The sequence below is a fragment of the Pteropus medius genome, unplaced genomic scaffold (genome assembly GCF_902729225.1).
Source record: "Pteropus medius unplaced genomic scaffold, Ma_sr-lr_union100, whole genome shotgun sequence".
Classification (NCBI taxonomy): Eukaryota; Metazoa; Chordata; class Mammalia; order Chiroptera; family Pteropodidae; genus Pteropus; species Pteropus medius.
Window position 1 is genome coordinate 2,367,228 of NW_024349801.1, and position 22,070 is coordinate 2,389,297.

The 22,070-nt window shown below is 42.4% G+C and overlaps 1 protein-coding gene across 3 annotated transcripts in view; it reads right to left on the reverse strand.

Moving 5' to 3' along the window:
* The window catches only part of ZC3H18 (zinc finger CCCH-type containing 18), a 56,870-nt gene that overhangs the window by 25,185 nt on the left and 9,615 nt on the right, over window positions 1-22,070 (reverse strand). For 2 of the 3 annotated variants that reach the window (XM_039888680.1, XM_039888679.1), the window contains 6 exons: window positions 16,423-16,507; window positions 15,573-15,644; window positions 7,313-7,461; window positions 6,895-6,987; window positions 5,778-5,935; window positions 483-600 (listed from right to left, as the gene is read on the reverse strand). In XM_039888680.1, coding sequence (XP_039744614.1) covers window positions 483-600; window positions 5,778-5,935; window positions 6,895-6,987; window positions 7,313-7,461; window positions 15,573-15,644; window positions 16,423-16,507 — 675 coding nt within the window. The remainder of the gene's footprint in view (window positions 1-482; window positions 601-5,777; window positions 5,936-6,894; window positions 6,988-7,312; window positions 7,462-15,572; window positions 15,645-16,422; window positions 16,508-22,070) is intronic. The other variant, XM_039888681.1, reaches the window with a different exon arrangement.

Below are 22,070 nucleotides of genomic sequence, written 5' to 3' on the forward strand. Positions count from 1 at the left end.
AGATTAGGGACCCAAAGGCTGAAGCGTATATATTCATAAATATACTAAACTCTCAGGGAAATGCCAATATAGACCAGTTCTCCATTAGACCAACAAGGCATGGCTGGTAGAGGCCCAAAGGAATATACTTAACTGGTTAAGCACAATGATTATAAATGGTGTTACCAAGGAGTTTGAAAAAGTAATATGCTTAAAAGGGTGAAACACACAACCCTGTAAGCCTGTATCAATAACCCGATCAGCAAATCTAATCAAAAAATAAAAAAACACAGCAAGAACAGAGATAAATCCAAGGAAGTCTATTTAAATCACCACATATTTAATCTGTGGATCTCCATTAGTTCTCTATAGTCAATTTGGGCTGGAGTTAGTATACCATACCAACATGATTAAGCCCACATAAAGTCCTATAAATAAAAAAGGGGGCAATTTTAATGAATCAATCAGTGAAGTTCAGATCTACACATCTCAGTCCTACTTACCCGGTAATTGTGGTATGGTTCTGTTTCTGTATATTGCACCCTGAAATTCTCATACTGTCCACCACGCCAGAACCGCTCTATTTCATAGTCATAATAAGGATCTGCGTAAGGCTCAAGTCTGAAAAAAGAACGAATAAAAAGAAAGTCTTTTCACTTAAAAATATTAATGCAAAAATATTACATAAAATGTTAGCAAACAGAATCCAACACCATATTAAGAAAGTAATATACCATCACTAAGTGGCATTTATTCCAGGAATGCAAAGGTGGGTCAATATTAGGAAATTCATGAGTATACTGCATATGATAATAGACCTATAGAGAAAAGTCATAGGATTCCACCCGCGGATGACAAAAATGTCTGTGATAAAAATTCAATACTCCTTCCTGATGAAAATAAAAAAAAAAAAAAAAAAAAAAAGGAAATAATACTTTCTTAAATGTGATAAAATATATGTATACACTTTAGAATAAAGCCAGCATCTTACTTCAGGGGAACAGGGGGAACATTTCTATAAGATCTGGATGAGGCAAGGAGGCCTGCTGCCTCCCTGATGACCCACCATTGTGCTGGAGGCACTGCCAACGTGATCTGACTAGAGGTGCCCAAGAGAGGAAAAATGGGAAAGGAAGTGAAATTATCTCAATTTGCAAATTAAGTGATGCTATATCTGAAAAATTGAGACTTGATGTTAAAGACAATTCAAAGAGCCAGAAAGAAGAACCCAGTAAAGCAGAGAAAAATGAACATACAGAAACCAACATCTTCATATACATAAATAATAACCAGTTAGGAGATGGAGTATAGAGAAAACCTCATTTACAACCCCAAGAAAGGAGAAAAAAATACTTAGGAACAAAATGTAATTAACCAGAAATGTACAGAACCTATCTGAGGAAACCTTCAAAACACCCTTGAAAGACATGCAAGTTCGTGTGACAATATTCCTTGTCTTTGCATAGATGACTGGACATTAACAAGATGTCAATTCTCCCTATGATAATTTATAAATTTAGGACAATCCCAGGAAAAACACCAAATTTCTTCATGAAGTAATATGAAAAAGTAATATGCTTAAAAGAGAGACATGCAAGACCATACAATCATACATGGAGAAGACAAGACACACCCTGAGATGTGACAACATTACAGGAAACCTGGGAATGAAGATACAATATGGACTGGAGGAATAAAACACAAGTCCAGAAACAGACCCCAGCACCTTTACCTCAGGGTAAAGGTGGACTTTGAATCAACAGGGACAGGACAACAACTGACTGACTAATCCCTGGGAAGAAGGTTTGAGTAGACCCATGTTACTCACTTGGGCTAGAAGCCATGCACACTGACCCAGAGGCCCTGCCCTGTGGGTGCCTTGAACCCAGGTTGGGGGCGGGGGAGGAAAGGTGAACATACACTTGGCAACAGATAGACCCCAGACAGGAGGTTCTTTCAAGGATTTCTTGGCTCCAGACCAACTCTCCCCTTTGGGTAAACTGGAAGGAGAAACCAAGGCATCTCCAGCTTGCAGAGGCCCCCACTCTGGGTAGCTGCAAAGGCCTCTGCCAGGCTTGTGCTGTCACCCTTAGTTGCTGCCATCTCCAGTTGTCTGCATGGCCTTCCACTGCCTACTTTCTAGAAAATCTCTCCTCCAGTGTTTCCAGTGCCTCTGGCAGGGATAACCCAAGGCTGGCTCTGCCAAATAACACAGCTTTTTTTCATCCCAAATAGCCAGACATCTTTCTAACAATCTAACCCACACACCACGCAGATCATATTTGATGACAACAATCAGTAACTTTGCACAGAGGCCTGCAGCCTGGCATCGCGCTACACAGAAAGAAGTGAGTATGGTCCCCAGAGCACAGACTTTTCCTGTGACCTTAAAGATACAAAAGCCAACACAAATATACAGCCAATGAAGACCCCAGAAAACACTTTCCAAATTGAGTGTGAGGATATGTGCTCTCACAAAGGGGTAAGGTCAGGTAAGTCTGTGTTGGGAAAACTGATTAAACAAAATGAAAATGACCTCTCTCCGGAGGAACTGTTCAGTCTTAGGCTACAGATGATGGGAAAAGGGCATGCAGTGTCCCCTCGGCCTGCCTCCCTCAGAACCAAGTTGGGGCCACAGCCATGAATGCAACCCGCCAATGATTACCTCCTCAGGCGCAATCACGAAGGACAGATGCTGGCAAAGGTACAGTCCTAGTGGGCATGTGGCCTGGCAGTCTGGCCCCAGTTTACCAAGCTCTGTTCCTGACAGAGCTAGCGCCAATGACCTTATTCCTCACAGGTGACATCCTGGGCATCCTGGGGGCCCCGTGTGTCTTTTGGAACATTGGCCCCTGCAGGACTCAGTGGAGTACTCTCGGTACAGTGCCCCACAGCCCTGTGCAGAGATGACATTCCTTAATGTCTTCTATGCATGAAGTCTCACAAGTTGGATGGCAATTGAATAAAGTGCCTGATGTGGTAGAAATGGAACTTTAAAAGATATGAATTGGGATGTGTTTGTCTAGGATAGCATTATTTTTACTAAATAATCATGCTAGCAAATTCTGTTTATTTCCAAATATAGGTATAAAGAAAAAACTTATTTTCCCATCCGTTATAGCAGTGGTCCCCAACTTTTTGGCACCAGAGACTGGTGCTCCTATGAGAATCTAATGCCTGATGATCTGAGGTGGAGCTGAGGCGGTGACGTTGGCGCTGGGGAGTGGCTGCAAATACAGATGAAGCTTTGCTCACTTATCCGCTGCTCACCTCCTGCTGTGCGGCCCAGTTCCTAACAGGCCAGGGACCAGTACTGGTCTGTAGTCCAGGGGCTGGGGATCCCTTCTTTACAGTATCCCAGAATCCTTCCTCAGGAGTTCTTGAATAGGCAGCTTTCCCATGGGTTCTATAACCTAGCACCTAGCTCCACATGATCAGAACCTGACCACACTAAGGAGATCCTACATGGTAACTATTCAGTTTTTCTATCCCTAAATCTTAGCATCATATCTGACGGCCTATGCCCCTGGAACTGAAATCTGTGGCTCTCCGACATCAGCGGGCATCAGAATCACCTAAGGGCCTTGTTAAAAACAGCCGGTTGGGCTCCACCCTCCCTAGAACTTCTGATGGGGCAGCTCTGAAAGAATGCACTTCCAACAAGCTCCCAGGTGATGCTGCTGCTGGTCTAGGGACCATCCCCGGAAAGCCACAGCTTTCAGTCATTTTACCATCTTTCTCTACCTGGGACATAACTGTGATCGCAGGCATGCTGCATCACTGGGAAAGGAGCACCTGGACACAAAACAGTAACATCGCAGGGTTCCAGTAAATGAGAACTAGTAAGGTTGGTCTTTTTGAGTCTTAACGTTGACGACCCTTGAGCCTCTTGTTAAATTTCAACTTAGTTTCTCAGTCACCCTTTTGTACTTCCTACTTCGAAGATGCCAGCACAGCTGGCCTGCGTGCCCTCCTCAGAGGTATGAGTTCTAGCTCCTCCTCCCAGCTTCTCAACCTTAACAGTTCCAACCTACACCCCTGCCCTTAGCAGCTACTTCCTACAAGTTGCTACCTTTCCCACTGCTTCTGTAGTCACCCAAAAAGCATGTCTTTATGTTAAATGTTCTCTATTAAAATAGCTGAGTGGTCTCCTCTGCTGAGTGGACCCTGGCTGACATAGCCCTTACACTGAGTGTCATTAGAAACAGTTTAGATGCTTTCCCACCTGACGCATTCCAGGACCCTGTTCCCAGAGGTCTGGAGTGACCAGGTCTGGGTGGGGCCTGGCACATGCATGTCACAGAAGCACAGCAGATGTTGAACAAACAAAATACAATTAAAAATCTTGCCCTAAGGCCTGTCCTCAGAGGTTTCAGAGTCTCAGGGTCCTGTAGCATCGACCCTCCTTGGTAGAGAAGGCAGCAGCCAGTGCCAGCCTGGCACCGAACATGGGGCAGGGCTAGAGCACAGGCTCTTGTGTGGCCAAGACCGCCACAGAACCAGACCTGCCTGACTGCTCTCCACTGGCAGTTTCTCGGTCTATGCTCCAGCCAGCAAGGGAAACAGTGTCAAGGATATGGACTCAGAGGTGCTTCCTTCACCAGTCACAAAATCCACACCCAGAGCATGTTCTGTGCTTTAGATTACTTCTGTATACACCAGCTCCTATGACTCTCAGAAACACTCCCCAGACAAGGAGGACAATGTCATCACCCACATTTACACTAGAAAGAGATAAAGTTAAGACTTGGGGCGATATGCCTTCAAGGGACCCACTTCTCACTCACACACACTGTGATCTAACACTGTCCTCACATACAGAATTAGAAAACAAAAGTTTTAATTATTCTTTAAATCTTTATGTCTTAGACCTCTGAGCTGTTAGCTGCCATGACAGGCCTACAAGCAGAGTCTAGAGGAGAGTAATCCACGACCAGATAATCCCTAGACAGTCTAGTGGATTCAAGTCAACATGACTGAATTCTGAAACACAAGCACTTGTATGTGTTCTTTTTTTTCTGTACCTTTTGCTGTCATTTCAGCCAGAAGTCAGTGATTGTGACTTTCCAGTAAATGTAAATGCATAAATTGTTGCTACAAGACTAAGATGGTGCTAAAGCTAGTTCGGAGCACTAAATAAATTATACACCATCCCCATGATCTGAGTCCACATCATACTGGCTGTTCAGAAGAAACCTGGCCTGTTTCTGTTCCCTTAGAGGTAAGTGCTTTCGCCTGGGATTCGGAGCTCTGGGAGACAAGTGCTGTACTGATTAAGTTACACAATTTTTAAAGATTTGACTTATGTTTTTCAACTATATGTACTTCCTAATTATTTTTTACAAAAACAGTACTAAAATATCTGGAAGAAACAATAAAGATGGTATTATGTTAAAAGGGTCGCATCTGCCATGCTCCTGGATTTTAGTGACAAATTTCATAGGTTTTCTTGGTTTCTGGGGAATTTGGGAAGGGGTCGAGAGGAGACTTACGGGGCTTCAAGACCAGCTGTAAAAACTCAAGAGTTCGTATGAACCCAAAAAGGTGTGAGCCTTCTCCAGTCACACAGCCCTTACATGAAACTAAAACATGCACTTCAGAGAAGCAAAAAACTGAGGAAAGTCAATTGCAAAGAAGTCTGAAATTATCTCAGGGATGTCATTCTCAGTCAGGGACAGTGAACAGTCATCAGCCCCCACACACCTTGGGGACCTACGTGCTCTCTTCCAAGCCCCACACAGCTGGGGACAACTTAATTCTCTCTCGAAAACGGAATGAAGAGGCAAATCATTCCTTACGTTGTGTCTCTGACATCTCTCGTGATCCGATAATTCCAATCTCGGAAAACTTCATTTTCCTTGTCAAACTCCCGTTCATCTTCCCCAATAGTCACAGTAAACCTTTTTTCTTCAAAATCAGGCTCTTGTTCTTTTCGAATGGTTGCCTTTTTTAAAACCTACCATTGTGAGAAGAAACCAACACTGGTTACTGTTAGGAAAAACAAAGGGAAGCCTGTCCTGATCTGACCCAAAGCCTTGGCCCCTGTGGCTGGAGCGGCCCCGCAGAACTGGCACGACTGAGTACTCAGCAGGCAAGGTGTGCCTGAGCTCTATGCCAGGGGCATAGGACCCCATGTGCCTTTCTGTGGGACTGGAGCACCCTGTCCCTGCACACAGTTGTACCTGGCAGTCAGGATGGGCCCACTAAGCAGCGCCACTAAACTGACATTCTGGGAAGGGTGTTGGAGGTGGCCGCTTCCTAATAATAGTCCTGGCATTGAACCAGGGAGTCCCAGATATTCATTCAGTGATGAGGACACAGTGTAGAGAAGAAAATAAGTCTGCTCAGCGCAGAAAATGCACAAGGAACGAAGTGTGAGCTGAGGTAGCAAGGAGAATGATTTTGTTTTAGTCTATCACCTCACTGAAAAGAAACTAACATAAGTGGCTCAGAAACAGCCTAGACATCTGGGACAAGAGTGTGGCCTGGAGTGAGGAAGTGGGAAGGGGCACCCATGTGCACAGTGAGGATCTCTACAAAGAGAGGATGGCTTCTCCAGAAGACAGGTCGCTAGGGGTAGAGGTGGATGCTAAATCTGGAGAATGGCTCTGAGTGGCTGGGGGCTGCAGCACCAGCTGGGTGTGACCCAATGTTACCTAAGCCGCATGAAGACAAAGGTGCATGTTCTAGGCTGGAAGTCCATGGCCTCCTGGGCTTGGTCATGACCTAGCATGCCTCACAGAGACAACCAGACATTGTTTTCTATTTTCCAGCTCTTCAAAGAAATCACAGAAATATACCTCTTACTTCAGAAGCTTTACTGAGTTTTCAGTCACTGTCTCCAGGTCAAGGAAATGCTAGTTTTATGCAAAGACTGCCACTACTCTTTTTCTTCTCAGGTTTTCTGCTAGTTACCTCTTTCGCATGCCGAAGTCCTCGTTCCCAGGCACTCTCTGTGGGGGGTTCTGGAGGGGGTGGAGGCAAAATTTCATCAACTACTGGCCCACCCTATTAAAAAATGAGACAGGAAAAGTTGAGAAAGCAAGCAAAACTTTAAAATCTAAAAAGAAATGGGAGCAAAAACACCATTTAAACATCAGCTGGCTGCGCACTGCCTGGTCTCTCCTGAGTCTCACTCTGTCTTGATATGGCTGCCCTGAGTCTAGGATTACCTCTACGCATGGAGACAAAGGAAGCATCTGGAAGGCAGCTCTGACTATGACATCACAGAAATGTCTTTTATGCAAGTGGCATTAATATGCTTTAAGCTGGAGAGTCACAGAGCTTAGATGTCTGATTTGCTACTTATTAAAGAAAAGAGGTGTTCACGCACCCAAGGGTTGGCAGGCATCAGTGGGTGAGGTCCGAGAGGCGGGGCACCATTAGGCGGGAAAGGTTCGGCTTTGGTGATTAGGGAGTAGTTGCCCTTGTCGTTGACTCCAGGGTGTATAAACCTACAATTCATTCCCCAGGTACAGTTCCCTAAGGAAACAAAAGTCAGGTCAGAATGGGTCAATGAGAGCCCAAGTACATGAGGTCAGACTCCTGCCTGTTTTGCTTGGGCAGCAGCTTTCCTGAGGATCTGCTGGGCATGCTCACAGGCTACTGGTGTCACTTTTCACCCCATAAGCTGCATGAGCCCGAATGTGGACAGGCCAAAGCCTAGGGGCTAAAGTGGCAGGGCCAAAGCTCACAGCAGGGCTGACACTCCCCCCACCCTCCCCAGCCCACCTCCCCGCCCCAGGGAGCCAGGGCAGCTATGCAAGTGTGCATGGGCTCACTCCTTAATGAGCTCCCAGCCTCCACCTCCACACACACCCAGGTCCCCAGCAGGCAGGCCTGGATAGTCTTGGACCAGACTCTCAAGCTAGGGAGTGAGCAGTATTTCCGAAAGGGCTCCTGAATGGAGCCGGTCATGTTAGAGGAAACACAGCCCTTGTTCCAAAGTCACTGTGAGAATAGTTCATTTCCCCCTAAAAAGAGAAAAGTCCAAGAGCCTCCCAGTTAGAGGCGGCCCCTGCTCTGTGGGTTTACTGCTCAGAGACACTGTGTTCTCAGCCAGGCTCACAGGTGCATATATAGGACCATGATTCTGACTCAAAAGCCACTCATACTGAAATAGAAATCAATGAGAAGCATAAAAATGACCAGAATTCTATAAGCTTGTCCCATGATGGTCTTTACCAGCTCTGTAAATCTGCATTTCTCTTATCAAAAACTCACAAACCATTTCAGGATATTTCTGCTACTTAAATGGGTTAAAGTTAAAACACATCGACAATGATAATAAATTAGGTGTTTATACTTTGCAAAAAAAGGTCATCTTTTAATATTATTCAGCGAGAGAACACCAGGGTTATTTAAGGAAACCACCTGCCTTTTCGACAGAGACTGCAAGAAGTCAGTTTTTAATCTAATCTGTGAGTAAATCACTTTTTAAAAATTTAATTTTTTTGAGTAGATAACATGTACGCAGGCTCAAAAATAAATATGGTACACAATACCTAAGTAGCTTTAAAAAACATTTTCAATGGGTTAACATGTAATTAAATTTTAAACTATTTTTAAATATATGTTCACTTCTAAACATATTCCATTTGAACCTATGTCAGCTAAACATGTTCTCCCTTGTACAGTGTAAATTAAAGAGAAATAATCATTTGGTACTTAGCAAAAAGCCAAATTTTATCTTTTAAACACTTAAATGAATACTTAAATTTATGTTAAAATCAACTTATTATATTGATCTAAATTAAATATGAAATAAAGTATGCTTAAAGTTGCTTCTCTGGGAATGCAAAAAGTGACAGATTAACTCTTAAAATTCCTAAAAGTGTTTGTAAAATCACATAGAAGGCACTTCTAAAATTCTAGAGTCTCAGGAGGTTTAAAGAAAAAAAGACATCTAAATAAAGAATTCCAAAATACTGTCTTCACTATGACTCATAAAAACTCATACTGTAGTACACCTTGCTTTTGTAGTTAAAAAAGTAAAAGCTCATGGTAGAAGATTTGCAAGTATAGAAAAATATTAACAATATAAGCAACTTTTCTGTAATTTTTTTAACCTAATATATATATCTGGGTTAATGGGTATTTGTTATTCTCTGTTCTTTTTTGTATTTAAAACATTTTCAAAACATAACATTAACCATAAGCCAGCGCACTGACAAAAAAGGTCTTTTATTGGTAGGGGGAGCAAAGAGGAAAAGGTGGCTGAGAAGAAACATGTGAGGAAAGTAAGAGGAAAGAGCAGGGCATGCACCAGAGACACCCATGAGTGACAGAAGCTCGTCCCCTTGGACCCTCCTGCTCTTGGGTGTGCTAAGATCCTTGCTGAGCATATGTTTGGACCTCTAGCTACCAGAGAGGACAGATGTCCAGCAAACACAGTCAGAAGAGAGCAGTTGGAATAATGCAATCTCATTAGCCTTTTTAAAATGACATTTTTATCTGTGTAGAAAGCAGCCTGGAACTGTTGGGGACTGTGGAAAGAGACTTTTATCATTTATTGTCTTGACTCTTGTCAGCACGTGTTACTTTCATAATTAAAAAGATAATAATAATTCAATTGGGAAAAAAATTATCTGGGAAACGAAAGCAAAAGTTGATCTTCTGGTTTTAAAATTGTATGGTGGTCTGCTTCTGAATGAAACTTCACAAACACAAAAGTTATGTGGATTGTGATTCTCACTGGATGAATAAATAGGTTTACAATTATATAAGGACATGGCTATGAGCCAGAGGGAACAGAAGAAATGGCAACAGCTGTGATGGGGGCAGGACAGTGGGACAAGTTTCTTCACCTTGATAGTTTTCTTTTTCTTAACTGGATGGTGGGCACATCAGTAATTGTTTTATGCTTTTATTATTCTTTATACCTTTATAAACATTATATATTATGAAGAATTTCATAATAAAACTAATAAAAGCAATACATATAAACAAAAAGTATCCAAATACTCTAAAAGATATTCAGGGAAGTCTCCATGCCTCCAAGGACCCTCCACAGAGGCAGTTATCAATTTATTGGGGCTCAATTGGTGTACCTATCTCTATTTTTTCCTCGTTATATTATACACTGTGTTGAACCTTTTTTTTCCCCCACTCAATATATCTACAAGAGAGGAGCCTCCAAGTTCAACAGCAACAAACCCAAACTCTTATCAGTGAAACAGACATGACATATGCAGGAAACCTAATGCTCCCCAGCAGAAATCAAGGAAACTAGACACAGAAAGGACAGGAAATGAAATCCACATCTCCCATGCCAGCAACCCACTGGTCACAACCCACACACACGCAGCGCAAAGAATCCATCTCTCCCATGGTTTGAAATGTCAGAAAAAAGTATGCCACGTCTGTGGGCAAACGTATGAGCACGTGTGCATGTGATGTCCAAAAATGCTACCAGATTTTTAAATTTCTGATTGTTGGTTCAAATGGTGATCAGCATAATGCAGTGTCATATCATTTTTTAAGCTGCAACGTCACTGTATTTACAATGCATCCTACTAACACTTGAAATGATTTCACATTTTCTCTATTTTTCATACAAAGTACTTGCTTCAAACTAGAATTTTAAACGAAGACTTGCTTATTTCTAAATAAGACACTTAAGTCTTAAATATTCCTTGTTCCCATTTCCTGTTAGTCTAAACAACTCAGAACAGGTAATAAATATCAGATTGTGAACATAAAATAAAGCAGTTTAAAGTACTTCACGACGGGAAGGTAGAATATTTAAAAATAATTAAATATTAAGAACAAAACTAAACTCTACAAATCTGTATTCTAATAGGCATAAATCCAACGAAACATCACACACAAAGTGGTATAACACCAAGAACTCATGTGTCCTTTCCTTTTCCATGTCACAGAGGACTGTGACAGAAATGGATAGACAGTCACAGACACTGAGCAGAGTTCTGAGATATTTTAACTTCTTTAGGGAACACATTCATTATAGTAGTCAAAAAATTAAAATAATTTCTGGACGGCTTCCTTATGAATAACATAGAGTTGAAACCAGCAGTTATCTAACTTTTTGGTCTTAGGACCCCAAAGAGCCTTTGTATGGGTTCTATCTATTGATATTTGCTACAGAAATTAAAACAGTAAATTTAAAAACATAATATATAACGTATATAATTCGTTAAAAATATTATCATAAATGTTTTATGAAAATTAATTATTTAAAAACCAACAAGTGATATAAATAGTATTATTTTCCTTTTTGCAAATCTCTTCAATGTTAACACAGAATAGAAGATAGCTGGGTTCTAAAGTCTGCTTCTGCGTTCAATTTGTTGTGCTAGGTTGTTTTGGTTAAAACAGGTGAAGAAAATCCAGCCATAGGCAGAGATATAGCTGGACAAGGAAGGAGCATCATTTAATAGCCTTTTCAGATACTCTCAGATGTTCTTTGATGCTGCACCAAACTCAGCAATGCGGGATCTGCAACCCTATCACTGAACTTTTCTGACTCTGTTCCACTGAAGTCCACTGGTCTATCTTGAACTATGAATGGATCTTCTACCCAGGTATGATTCTGTAACATCACATAATGGCCATTTGGAAAAGTTCATTAAACACTACAAAGCTGTCAAGCTCATGGTGGAGATAGACACATTCCAAAATTCTAATTTTCACTCAAGAGCTCAAATTTTACCATTTGCAAAAGATATTATCAGTTCTCCTTAAAGCAGCAGTCTCACTTGGTGAGTCTTTGAGAAGACCTGGTTTTACGGCACCATGGTGTGTCATGGTCATTCCTGCGAATCACACACTTCGTGGGAAGAGCAGCTGGCGCAGCTCACAGTGCAGACCTCCTATGTGCCCTCCCTGGAGATGACCTTTGCACTTCAGTGTGCAGCAGAGGGGCTCCATGTGCACTTCTAATCTTGTCATACTGAATGTAGAAAAGACATGTACTGAGGGCTGTTATTGGGGTGATGAAAATGTTTTAGAACTGAAATGTGATGATGGCTGCACAACTTGGTAAATTTAATAAAAATCACTGAATTATACACTTAAAACAGGCAAATTTTATGGTATGTAAATTATATCTCATTAAAGTTGTTTTTTTAAAAAAAGATCTGTCCTCAAGTGTAAAATTTAACTATAACTTTTACTGCTCTATCACAGATATCATTAAGTCAAACTGGCATTATTTAATTGTGGGTGCACGGTAATCAATACCTGACAATTAGTACAGAGAATGTTATAATGAAAATAGTTTTGATCTCAGGGGTCCCCTGAAAATGCCTCAAGGACCCTTAAAGGTCCACAGACCACATTTTGAAATCTGCTGCTTTAAATACGAACAAGACAGGGATTCAAAAAAAGGCAATAGAAATTTTTCCAAAGAAGACATACGAATGGCCAAAAAGCTCATGAAAAGATGTTTGACATTACAAATCATTAGTGAATTGCAAATCAAAACCACAATGAGTGAGGAGATACCAGCTTCACGTCCATTAGGATGGTTACTAAAAAAAAAAAAAAAAAATTGGAAAATAACAATTGTTGTTATTTGTTGTTGGCAAAGAGGTGAGAAACTGGAATCCTTGTGTACTGTTGGTGGGAATGTAGAATGGTACAGCTGCTGTGGAAAACAGTATGGCAGTGCCTCAAAAATTAAAAATAGAACTACCAGATGGTCCAGCAATCCTAATTCTGCATATATACCCAAAAGATGTGAAAGCAGGGTCTTGAAGAGATATCTGCACATCTACCTTCACTGCATTATTCATAAGCTAAAAGGTGGAAGCAACTCAAGTGTCTTTCATCAGATGAATGAACAAACTGTGGTCTATACAAGCAATGGAGTATTACTCAGTCTTAAGAAGGAAATTCTGACATGCTACAACAGATAGACCTTGAGGACATTATTCTAAGTAAAATAAGCCAGTCACAAAAAGATAAAATACTGTATGATTCCACTTATTTTAGGTACCTAGAAAACTCAAATTCATAAAGAAAGTAGAACAGTGGTCCCAGGGGCTGGGGGGAGGGAGAATTCGGAGTCAGTGTTTAATGAGAAAAGAGTTTCAGTTTTACAAGATGAAAAGAGTTCTGGAAACGAATGGTAGTGATGACAATAAGAATATACTCAATGCCACTGAATTGTACACTTAAAAATGGTCAAAATGGTAAATTTTATGTGTGTTTTACTATAATTTAAAAAAAGAGAGAGTAGGAAGCAGGAGGGAAAAGGAAGCCTGGCTCACAGAATGGGCTGGGTGGGTACTACTGACAGCTGAGTAAATCAGAGACTCAATGCAGGAAACAGTTTAAAGAAAATGCCATTTTTGCCTTTGTGAATAGAACTTTGTGTCTTGATGAGTCAACATAAATATGTGAGAGGTAAAAATATATCATAAATGAAGTACTGGTGCTTTAAAATGTTTCAGTTTGAATTCCTAAGTTCATTTGTTGTCAATGGTCACAAATATCAGTGTGTCTCCATTGGGGCAATTAAATGACTAATCTGTGGATCACAACTTATATAGCTAACAAACTTTTTAAACAAGAATTTTCAAATTAAGATATAATTTACATGCCATAAAATACCACCATTTAAAGTATAGTGAAATTCAGTGGGTTTTAGTATATTCGCAAAATTGTGCAATCACCACCACTACCTAATTCCAGAACATTTCATCACCCCAAAAGGAAACCTGTATTTATTAGCCACCATCCCCTCACGGTTCCCATCCCTACCTACCGGCCAAGAAAATGACTAATTTACTTTCTGTCTCTATGGCTCTGCCTATTCTGGACAGTTTACGTAAGTGGAAATGTACACTATGCGGCCTTTTGTGTCTGGCTTCTTTCACTTGGCATAATGTTCTCAAAGTTTATCATGTTGTATTATCAATACTTTATTCCTTTTTATGGCAGAATAATATTTCATGGTATGAGTAAACCACATTTTACTTATCCATCATTAGTTGATGAGTTGTTTCCACTTTTTGGCTATTGCAAATAATGCTGCTACGAATATTCACGTACAAGTTGTATGCATGCATGTTTTCATTTCTCCTGGATGGACACCCAGAAGTGGAATTGCTGGGTCATATGGTAGCTCTATCCTTCACTTTCTGAGGTGCTGACAGACTGTTTTCACAGCACCATTTTATATTCCCACCAGCACTGCTTGAGAGTTCCACTTCTCTGTATTCTTGCCAAACACAACAAACTTCATTTTCAAAGTGACTTCTCTTGCTGTTGAAGGGAACTTAAATGCATCCATCTCAATTTAACACCAAGCTTATAAATTGCAGGTAAGCAAAAACATGTACATCTGAATACCTTCTCCTAACTAAGCAAAAATAGGAGCTATGTCCTAGAACACTGAAAGAATCAACCATTTCCCTCTGCATATCACATTACTCTGCAGGTGAAACAGACAGTAGGGAGGAAAGGTAAATATATATTTTAAAAAATATTCCTGAAACAAGTTACTGATCACATCTAATTAAACTGCAAAAATGGCCACTTGCTACTAGCTTCAAATTTTTCTATTGCAGAAAGCCTTACCCACTGGTCTCACTCCCTGACATCCAAACTGAGCACTTAGTTCAACCCCCCAAGAGGCACCTTGCTCCTATTGTGATGTGACCCTGGTGACGTCCATAGAGATGACATCCTGTCCTTGTCCATCGGGCACCTCCTGATGATGCTGATCAACTTGCAGTTCCAGCAACAACTTCATTCGTGTACATGCTTCTCTTGCTAAAGTCTGGAAACTATTCCAGCGGTGTGACCCCAGCACCTGGGCCAGAGCCTCTGTGGCATGAACGGTGGGCACTGCTGCCTCCTGCTGTGGGAGCCTCTGGCTAATCCTGACCGCCAGTTTATGAACAGTGCTAACTGGAAATGGCTGCAAGTACATATACATATATGCATACATATTTGTCTCCATTGCTTTAATCTAGAAATTTCAGAGACGGATTGACATTTATTCTCACATCATTATGGAAAGGAAGTCTTCTGCTTCAGTTTAAATTTTCTGAAATACCAACACTTCAAATACTTTTTAAAACATATTATGTGCTTATCTGTGGTCTTAGGGTGGCTCTGCTGCTCACAATGTAACATCTGTTCTATAGCACACGACTATGCTGGCTGCCTTCCCACGCATAGTGGAGCCCATCACATGCAGAAGAGTCAAACTGTTTCCACTTGGTAAAAACAACAAGTACAGAAACAGCACATATCCTGAGGAGCACGCTGACCCAGGTCCTGAGTATGCTAGTAGTCCCTCAGCTCCCATGCACCCTCATCGTCAGGCCATCTCTCAGTACCAGGGATAGGGTTGCTCAAATGCCACCTGAAGTGCAGAGCTACCCTGTGAGATGGGACTCCACCATGCCCATGACCCCACCCTCCCCGCGAGGTTATCGCACAGCTACTGAGAGCCCCTTCAGGTGCCTCTAAATTAAGGCTCGCAATTGCTCTCTGCCCTTTCAAGCCTCCCCTTCCTTCTGGCTTCACAGTAGTACTCTGGGTCCAGGAGAAAGAAGTCTGGCCTCTGGAGCAGGGGGACTTTGAAGGACTAAACAGAGTGAATAGTGTATATTTTGTACCTTTAACCTGGTCTCTGAATGGTATGGAATTTGATATTGGTGGAAGAAGAGTGGATAATGGTGTCACAACATCTGGAAAAGAAGTACAGGAAGCTCTGGTGAACTTTAGATGGTACACGCAGGCTGGGTCAGTGAGCAAAGTCATCATGGGTCAGAGCAAAATTAAGAGAAAAACATCCTCCTACTTGTCCAAGGAAAATGCTGAATTATAAGACATACCCAACCTAATGCTGCACATCAAAGAAACCTTAAGACTGTGAATCCTCATTTCCATTTCCAAATCTCAAGACTTTAGTCCAGCCTTTTCACCAAGATTTTATCACATCACCACCTGTTACTGCTTCTTGACTCACACTGTTCAGTTTTCAAGAGGGAGCTTTGCTGCTTTCAGAGGCCATCCCTTTGCTATTTTGAAATCCATTCCAAATGAAAGATATACTTCTGATACATCTTGCAGAAAAGTGGTAATTTTCCTTACAGTGAGGGGAAAATGTCAAAAATGGTACCTGGGGTATTTTGCCTTATAAAAAGGACCACTTAGAAATATTATTTATATTGTCTATGTTAAAGTCATTGGTTTGTTACAAACAGGTGGGCCTGGAACCACAAGTGTGAAAATGACCAGGCTGGCTCCCCTCCGAGTTAGTCATTAACGTGATGACCAATAAAATAATCTATTGTTTCATACTAATACCACAATAACCACCATCACAAACTGTCACAGTCTGGCCCTAAGAACAGCCTTGCATAGGCTCCAGGGCACTCAACAGGTTGAACCACCACCACAGTCCTGGGAAAAGCTGAGGCCACACAAATGGGCCATGCAAAGGCCCCTCATTCAGACAATTACCTTTCATGAAGAATCGGCAGGTGGGACGAGGCCTCACCTTCCTGTCACTGGGGTCCTTCACTTCTCCCTCTTCCAGATCATCATCCTGAAACAGAGGACAATGTGACTTGCAGAAGGAATCGTCTAAACGAGAGGGAACATGCAAGAGGGGCATCTACCAACGGGCATGGCTTTCGCCAAACCAGAAAGGATGCGGTCACAACACTCGTGTCTGGGCCATTTGCCAATTCATCTACATTTTCCAAACCCGGTTCCTCATCCACACAATGGGACAGCTCAAAGCTTACCTACAAGTCTGAGGCAGACCTTGAAAGAACACTGAGTAAAAACACTGTGAAGCACGTAGTGCACGGGGTTTGGTTATAACTTTCTTAACAGCAATTCTGGGAAGGAAATGGTTATGCTTAAGATTTTTAATATTTTGTGCATTTAAAGAACATTTATAAAACAAAGTATCTTATGTCCTTAAAATTCAACACTAACTTCTAATTTAAAAGTCTGGGAGCAGGAAGGAGGGAAGTTAGGAGACTCAGGTCAGAGATGACACCTGGCCAGTTTTGTGGACTCACCTTTCACTTCAGATCTAGGTCCTTCTCTTCTCATTCTTAGTCTAGAGTTCTTAACCTTGGCTGTCAATTTTTAGAATAATGTAGCAGTTTTAAAAAGACCAAGCCCAGGGATTCCAAATAGCAGCCACAACATCGACCACAGCCCTGTGCCCACCCTGGCCCCCACTGCCCAGGGCCTTGATTGCCGCCCACCTGCACAGACCCCCACCCATGCCCCTTTGTCACCAATGATCTGCATAGACTCCCACCTGTGTCCCTCAGTCACCACCAACCCGCAGATTCTCACCAGTGTCTCCAGGTCACCACTGACTTGCACAGAGTCCTACCTGTACCCTTTAGTTGCTACTGACCTGTATAGACTCCCACCCACGCCCCTTTGTCACCACTGACCTACACAGACTCCCACCCATGCCTCACAGTTAAGATGTTCCCGCCTCCAACCACCCCTAGCCCAAGCAGGTATCCAGTTGCCCTGCTGACATCTCTGTTGGTTTGTCCAGAATGGAACTGCCCGTGTCCCAGCCTGTTCAAGTGTCTTAGTGCAGGCAATCCAAGGAGTCCTACAGCGCAGAGGTCTGGGAGTTAATGGACTCCTCTCTCATCTCCTGTAGCACCACTGTCTTCCATACCATGGCCCAGTCCCGCCTGGTCGGGAGAAGCACTCCCTAACTGGCATCCCCCACTCTCTCCTGAGCTCGCCCACACTTCCCACAGTGACCTTTTCAAACCCTAGCCTGACCATATTCTTCCCTCTCCTCTTCCCTCTCCTCTTCCCTCATCATTTTCAGATTGCAGCTTAAGTCTCCTTCCTCAGGGCCCCCCATCTCCCTTCATGATGGGTCCTTATAGCTCCCTCTCCTGCAGCACTGCTCATGGTCATCACAGCCTGCCCAACAGAACTGGAGGTTCCACCAGGCAGGACTGTATCTGTCTGCTTACCATGTGTTACTGGTCCAAGTGCAGTGCAGGGCTGGTAGTAAATGGTCAGTATTTGCTGAATGCAGAAATGCTGAAGCAAACCCTGGATTTATGATGACTTATTTTTAAAGCTTAAATATTTGTATAATCTGTGTCTTGAAAATATTTAATTAAAGGCATCTTATAACAAAAAGAACAGATGCCTGAAAGTTATAACCTTAAGAGAACCAATAGAATTTTTTAAGAGATTAAATAATTAAGTTCTTCATAGGTCCCTAGAATTCATCTTATAACTGAAAATTTGTACTCTTTGAATATCTCTCTATCTTCCTCAGCCCCAGAATAATTGCTTTAAGTTTTAGAGAAAATTAATTATTTTAAGACAGAACACCTCTCTCTCCTGGTCTTTTAGCCTGTATTTTTTTTTTTTTTTTTACTACTTTTCTCGCAGTAATGATTACTACACCAAAACCTGAATATGGTATTTACATGAGCTCAAATCTAAGTTGAGAGCATATTCTCTTTTTGTTCTCATTAGAAAAACTAGACCCGTTTGAATGGCTAGAATCCATTCAAATCTTCCTGACTTAGAAATTAATGCATGGAGTGAAATGATGAGTATAGAATAATAGTTTTTCAAAAGTCAGGATTCATAGTAAGTGTACTTTATCAGATTTAAAGAGGTGTGTGTTACTGTAAAGGTTTCACTTTCAATATTCGCAAGAGCAAAAAGGAGAACCACCTACCCATCTTAAGATTGATAAGCAGTCACATGAATCATATAAAGGACTATACGCAGCTACTAAAAATGATCGGTAAACATACCTAGAAATGCACAGTAAAGCACACGATATAATGTCAACTCAACGAACACAGAACAGCATCTACCAGCTGACCAGTCTTCTAGTACCTACACCTGCCAGGATAGAGACAGAGGGCTGTACACGTTGGTGTGCTGGGTTTATGGTATCTCCTTTAATTAAAAAAACAAAAACAATCAATAAATCACCCAACAATATAAAATATCCTGAATGGATGTTATGGATAGATATTAAGTGATGAATGATTAAAACAAATTCTTAAATCTTACAGAGTTTCATGCAAATACAACTCAAGAAAGGGATCTCCACGGCCAAACTCACAGTGCTCATTTGTTTGAGGGCTGTTACATCAAGTGCGTAACATATGGGAATTCTTTCAGGCCTCCTGACCATGTGACCTAGAGCAGAGGCAGCAGATAGCAGAGGACAAGGAGGGGCCCTGGTGGTCCACTCAGAAGCAAAATGGTGGGTCTATGAGGACAGTGTCCATGAAGCTTTCCGCATACATCACCCCAAATGGCTAAAATGGCACAAACACCTAACTGGGGGAGTATGCAAGGCCCTCTAGAGTTTACAAACCTAAGGATGGTTCACTGGCATATCTCTAGCAGCGCTTCCTAGGGGTCAATATGCACAGGGCACATTCAACTTTAATGGATGGAAGGCCTGAGTTTGAATTCTGGTGATGTGACCAGAAACATGTGCCTCCACTTTGAGCTGTGGTTTCCTCTAGCAGAATAGGGCTACATTCACAGTGCTCATGTACAGTGCCTCGCATAAAACACAAGCAGTGAATACTCAATGAGAGCTCATGATTTTAATGGAAAAATACCTAAGAGACAACATGCCAAAATACAATGATCTCTAAGCAATGGTAGCATAGGGGATTTTTACTTTCTTCTTTGTGCAGGTTTTTATTTTCCTTAAAATACACTCAAAAACCCAAACCAATGCCTTCATATGAGAAGTCATTTCCAATATGGCAGCTTCTATAGCGACAGCAGATAAGGAGATGGTCACCACATGGCACGGCTGTGCAGGGAAGTAAACACGGCATGTGGACATAGGCACCAGAGCAGAGGCCTAAATGCCACCTGGGCCAACCACAGTCTCCTGAAACCTGGGATCCTGCAACTGTAAAATGGGATATAATCCCTTACTCCAAACTTTCAGGGCCAGATGTTTTGGGAATTCAGAAATGTTTTGGTTTTAGAAAGGTGATTTAATGGGGTAAGAAGCAGTACCCCATAACAATAACAGTAGTAGTTCTGTGAGATGTGTGACCAGCCCCACAAGGCGGTAAATACAGGAGTACAAACAGCCTGGTGTCAGCTCAGGCTGGGACTGCCATCTGACGAGTGAGGAAACCTTTCCCTTCTCAGGGCTTCTGGGCTCTCCTGGCTGAGAGCAAGGACTGTGACCTGTGCTTATTCACATGGCCATGCTGACCAGTCCTTCAAGTGGCTGACACCTCATGGGCTCTCTTCTCAAATGTGGCACAGGCAGTGGCTTCCTAGGCTTTGGCAAGGGGACCGATGCTATCCAGTACCTAACTGGCTCGGAGGAGAGCGAATACAGTGATTGCACCACTTGAAAGGAGTGGGCCTTACAGATAGTGAATGCTTAGCCATGAGGGTAAGCTGAGAATGCCTTTTTGTAGAAGATAGTATGTATCCAGACATAAAAGAAACAGCTGCAGTTGAACAGAAAATATAAAATACCTCCTGCAAAGAAAATGCTTCAAAGTATTTTTGAATGTGTGTGGGCTGAGAGCTACTACTTCTGACCAAGGAACCACATGGACTGTCCATTTAGGACATGGCTGCTGTCCTGCTGTCTCTGAGAGGCCACCCGACCAGTGTGAGTCATCAATGAGAAGAGGACTGGAACAAAACATGTACCCCATCCTTTTCCAAAGGGGCTATATACTCAAGGTGGTGGAAGTAACAAGTGGTTGAAATGACAAGTAATCTAAAAACAGAACCGAGTAAATGAGACAAGGAGAGAATGGACAGACCAAAGATGGGAGGATGCAAGCCTGTAAAGGTGAATCAAAGACACATGAAGGCTGTTTAATCTGCTCATCAAACCAAGAAGGAAGAAATGGTTCTGGTGAGAGACTAAGCAGAGAGGTGCAGAAGGAAAGAACTTCATACAGTGGGAGTTGATTACAGTGGCTCCATTCATTCTTCTCAGAGATGCATAGGTAGAAACAAAGCAACAGTTGTGTCTGATTTTCTTAAGTGTGGCTTCCTGAACAGGTAAGGGACTGTTAAATAAGGCTCACACCAGGCTCAGTTGCCGGGGACCTTCGGCCCTAACTCCACAAATAACCAGGGTGCTAGAAACAGCTAGGCCACACCGGTGTGCAATATCCCACCCCTACCACAGCAGGGAAGTACTTCGAGAAAAGCATTTGTATCTGAAAGGTGTTGTGGCAGAACACCAGAAACATATAAAGGTAACTTAAGGCCTTAGTCACAAACTGTGTGGTTTAGACAAAAGAATTTCAAGGGTTTACTGCACAAATTGACATCACTATCAAAGAAATTACCAAGAGAGCAGAAAAGTTGGGAAGTGTGGGGGTTCAGTTCACCTTTCCCAGTGACCCAAAATCTAAAGAGAGAAAAGCAGGACGATACACCTGACAGAAGAGAAGAACTCCTCAGTTACAATAAATGTCTCTCAGCGTTCTAGACTCTTTCAACTCAGCTGTTCCCAGAAACGCAGGACTGGAGGTTGGGGGAAGAGATGGAGCAGCGTGTGTGCAGGAGGGGCCCTGTGAACTGTGAGTCTCTTGATTCGGCCAGCCTGGAAGATGCCCACTGGGCACGGATCCGCTCGGGGGCCTCACTGAATGTACATTTTTTTCCTCAAAAAACATCCAGGTAGTTCACTCTGACACCAGAACTGCGCTTGAAAGCCATGGAGGAAAAGTCCTCTGCGATGTATACTTTCCACCAGGATCAGAAACTACTTTGCAGGGATTTAAACTAAAGGGGACCAGGCCAAAGGCCTGTTGGATGCAGGCTGTTCATGGACCCAAGTGCACACGTCTGGTTCCCTCTCCATCAGAGAAATGCACCTGGGGACAGGACATTTTGGGAAAGAAAGATACAGGAGTGTGTGCTTGGTGGGGACATGGGGCATATACTCTAGCAGATATGTGACAGGGAGCCAGCAGTAGTCATTCATATACAAGCTAACACATGTCTACCCTAGGTTCTTCCAATGGTGGGTGGTTACAGCTAGCGCTGGCCACCCACACCCAGTGCTCTCTAGGTGCATGGCTCTCCAGGACAGACCTTCTGTTCACTGCCATTCTCATGGCATTCAACTT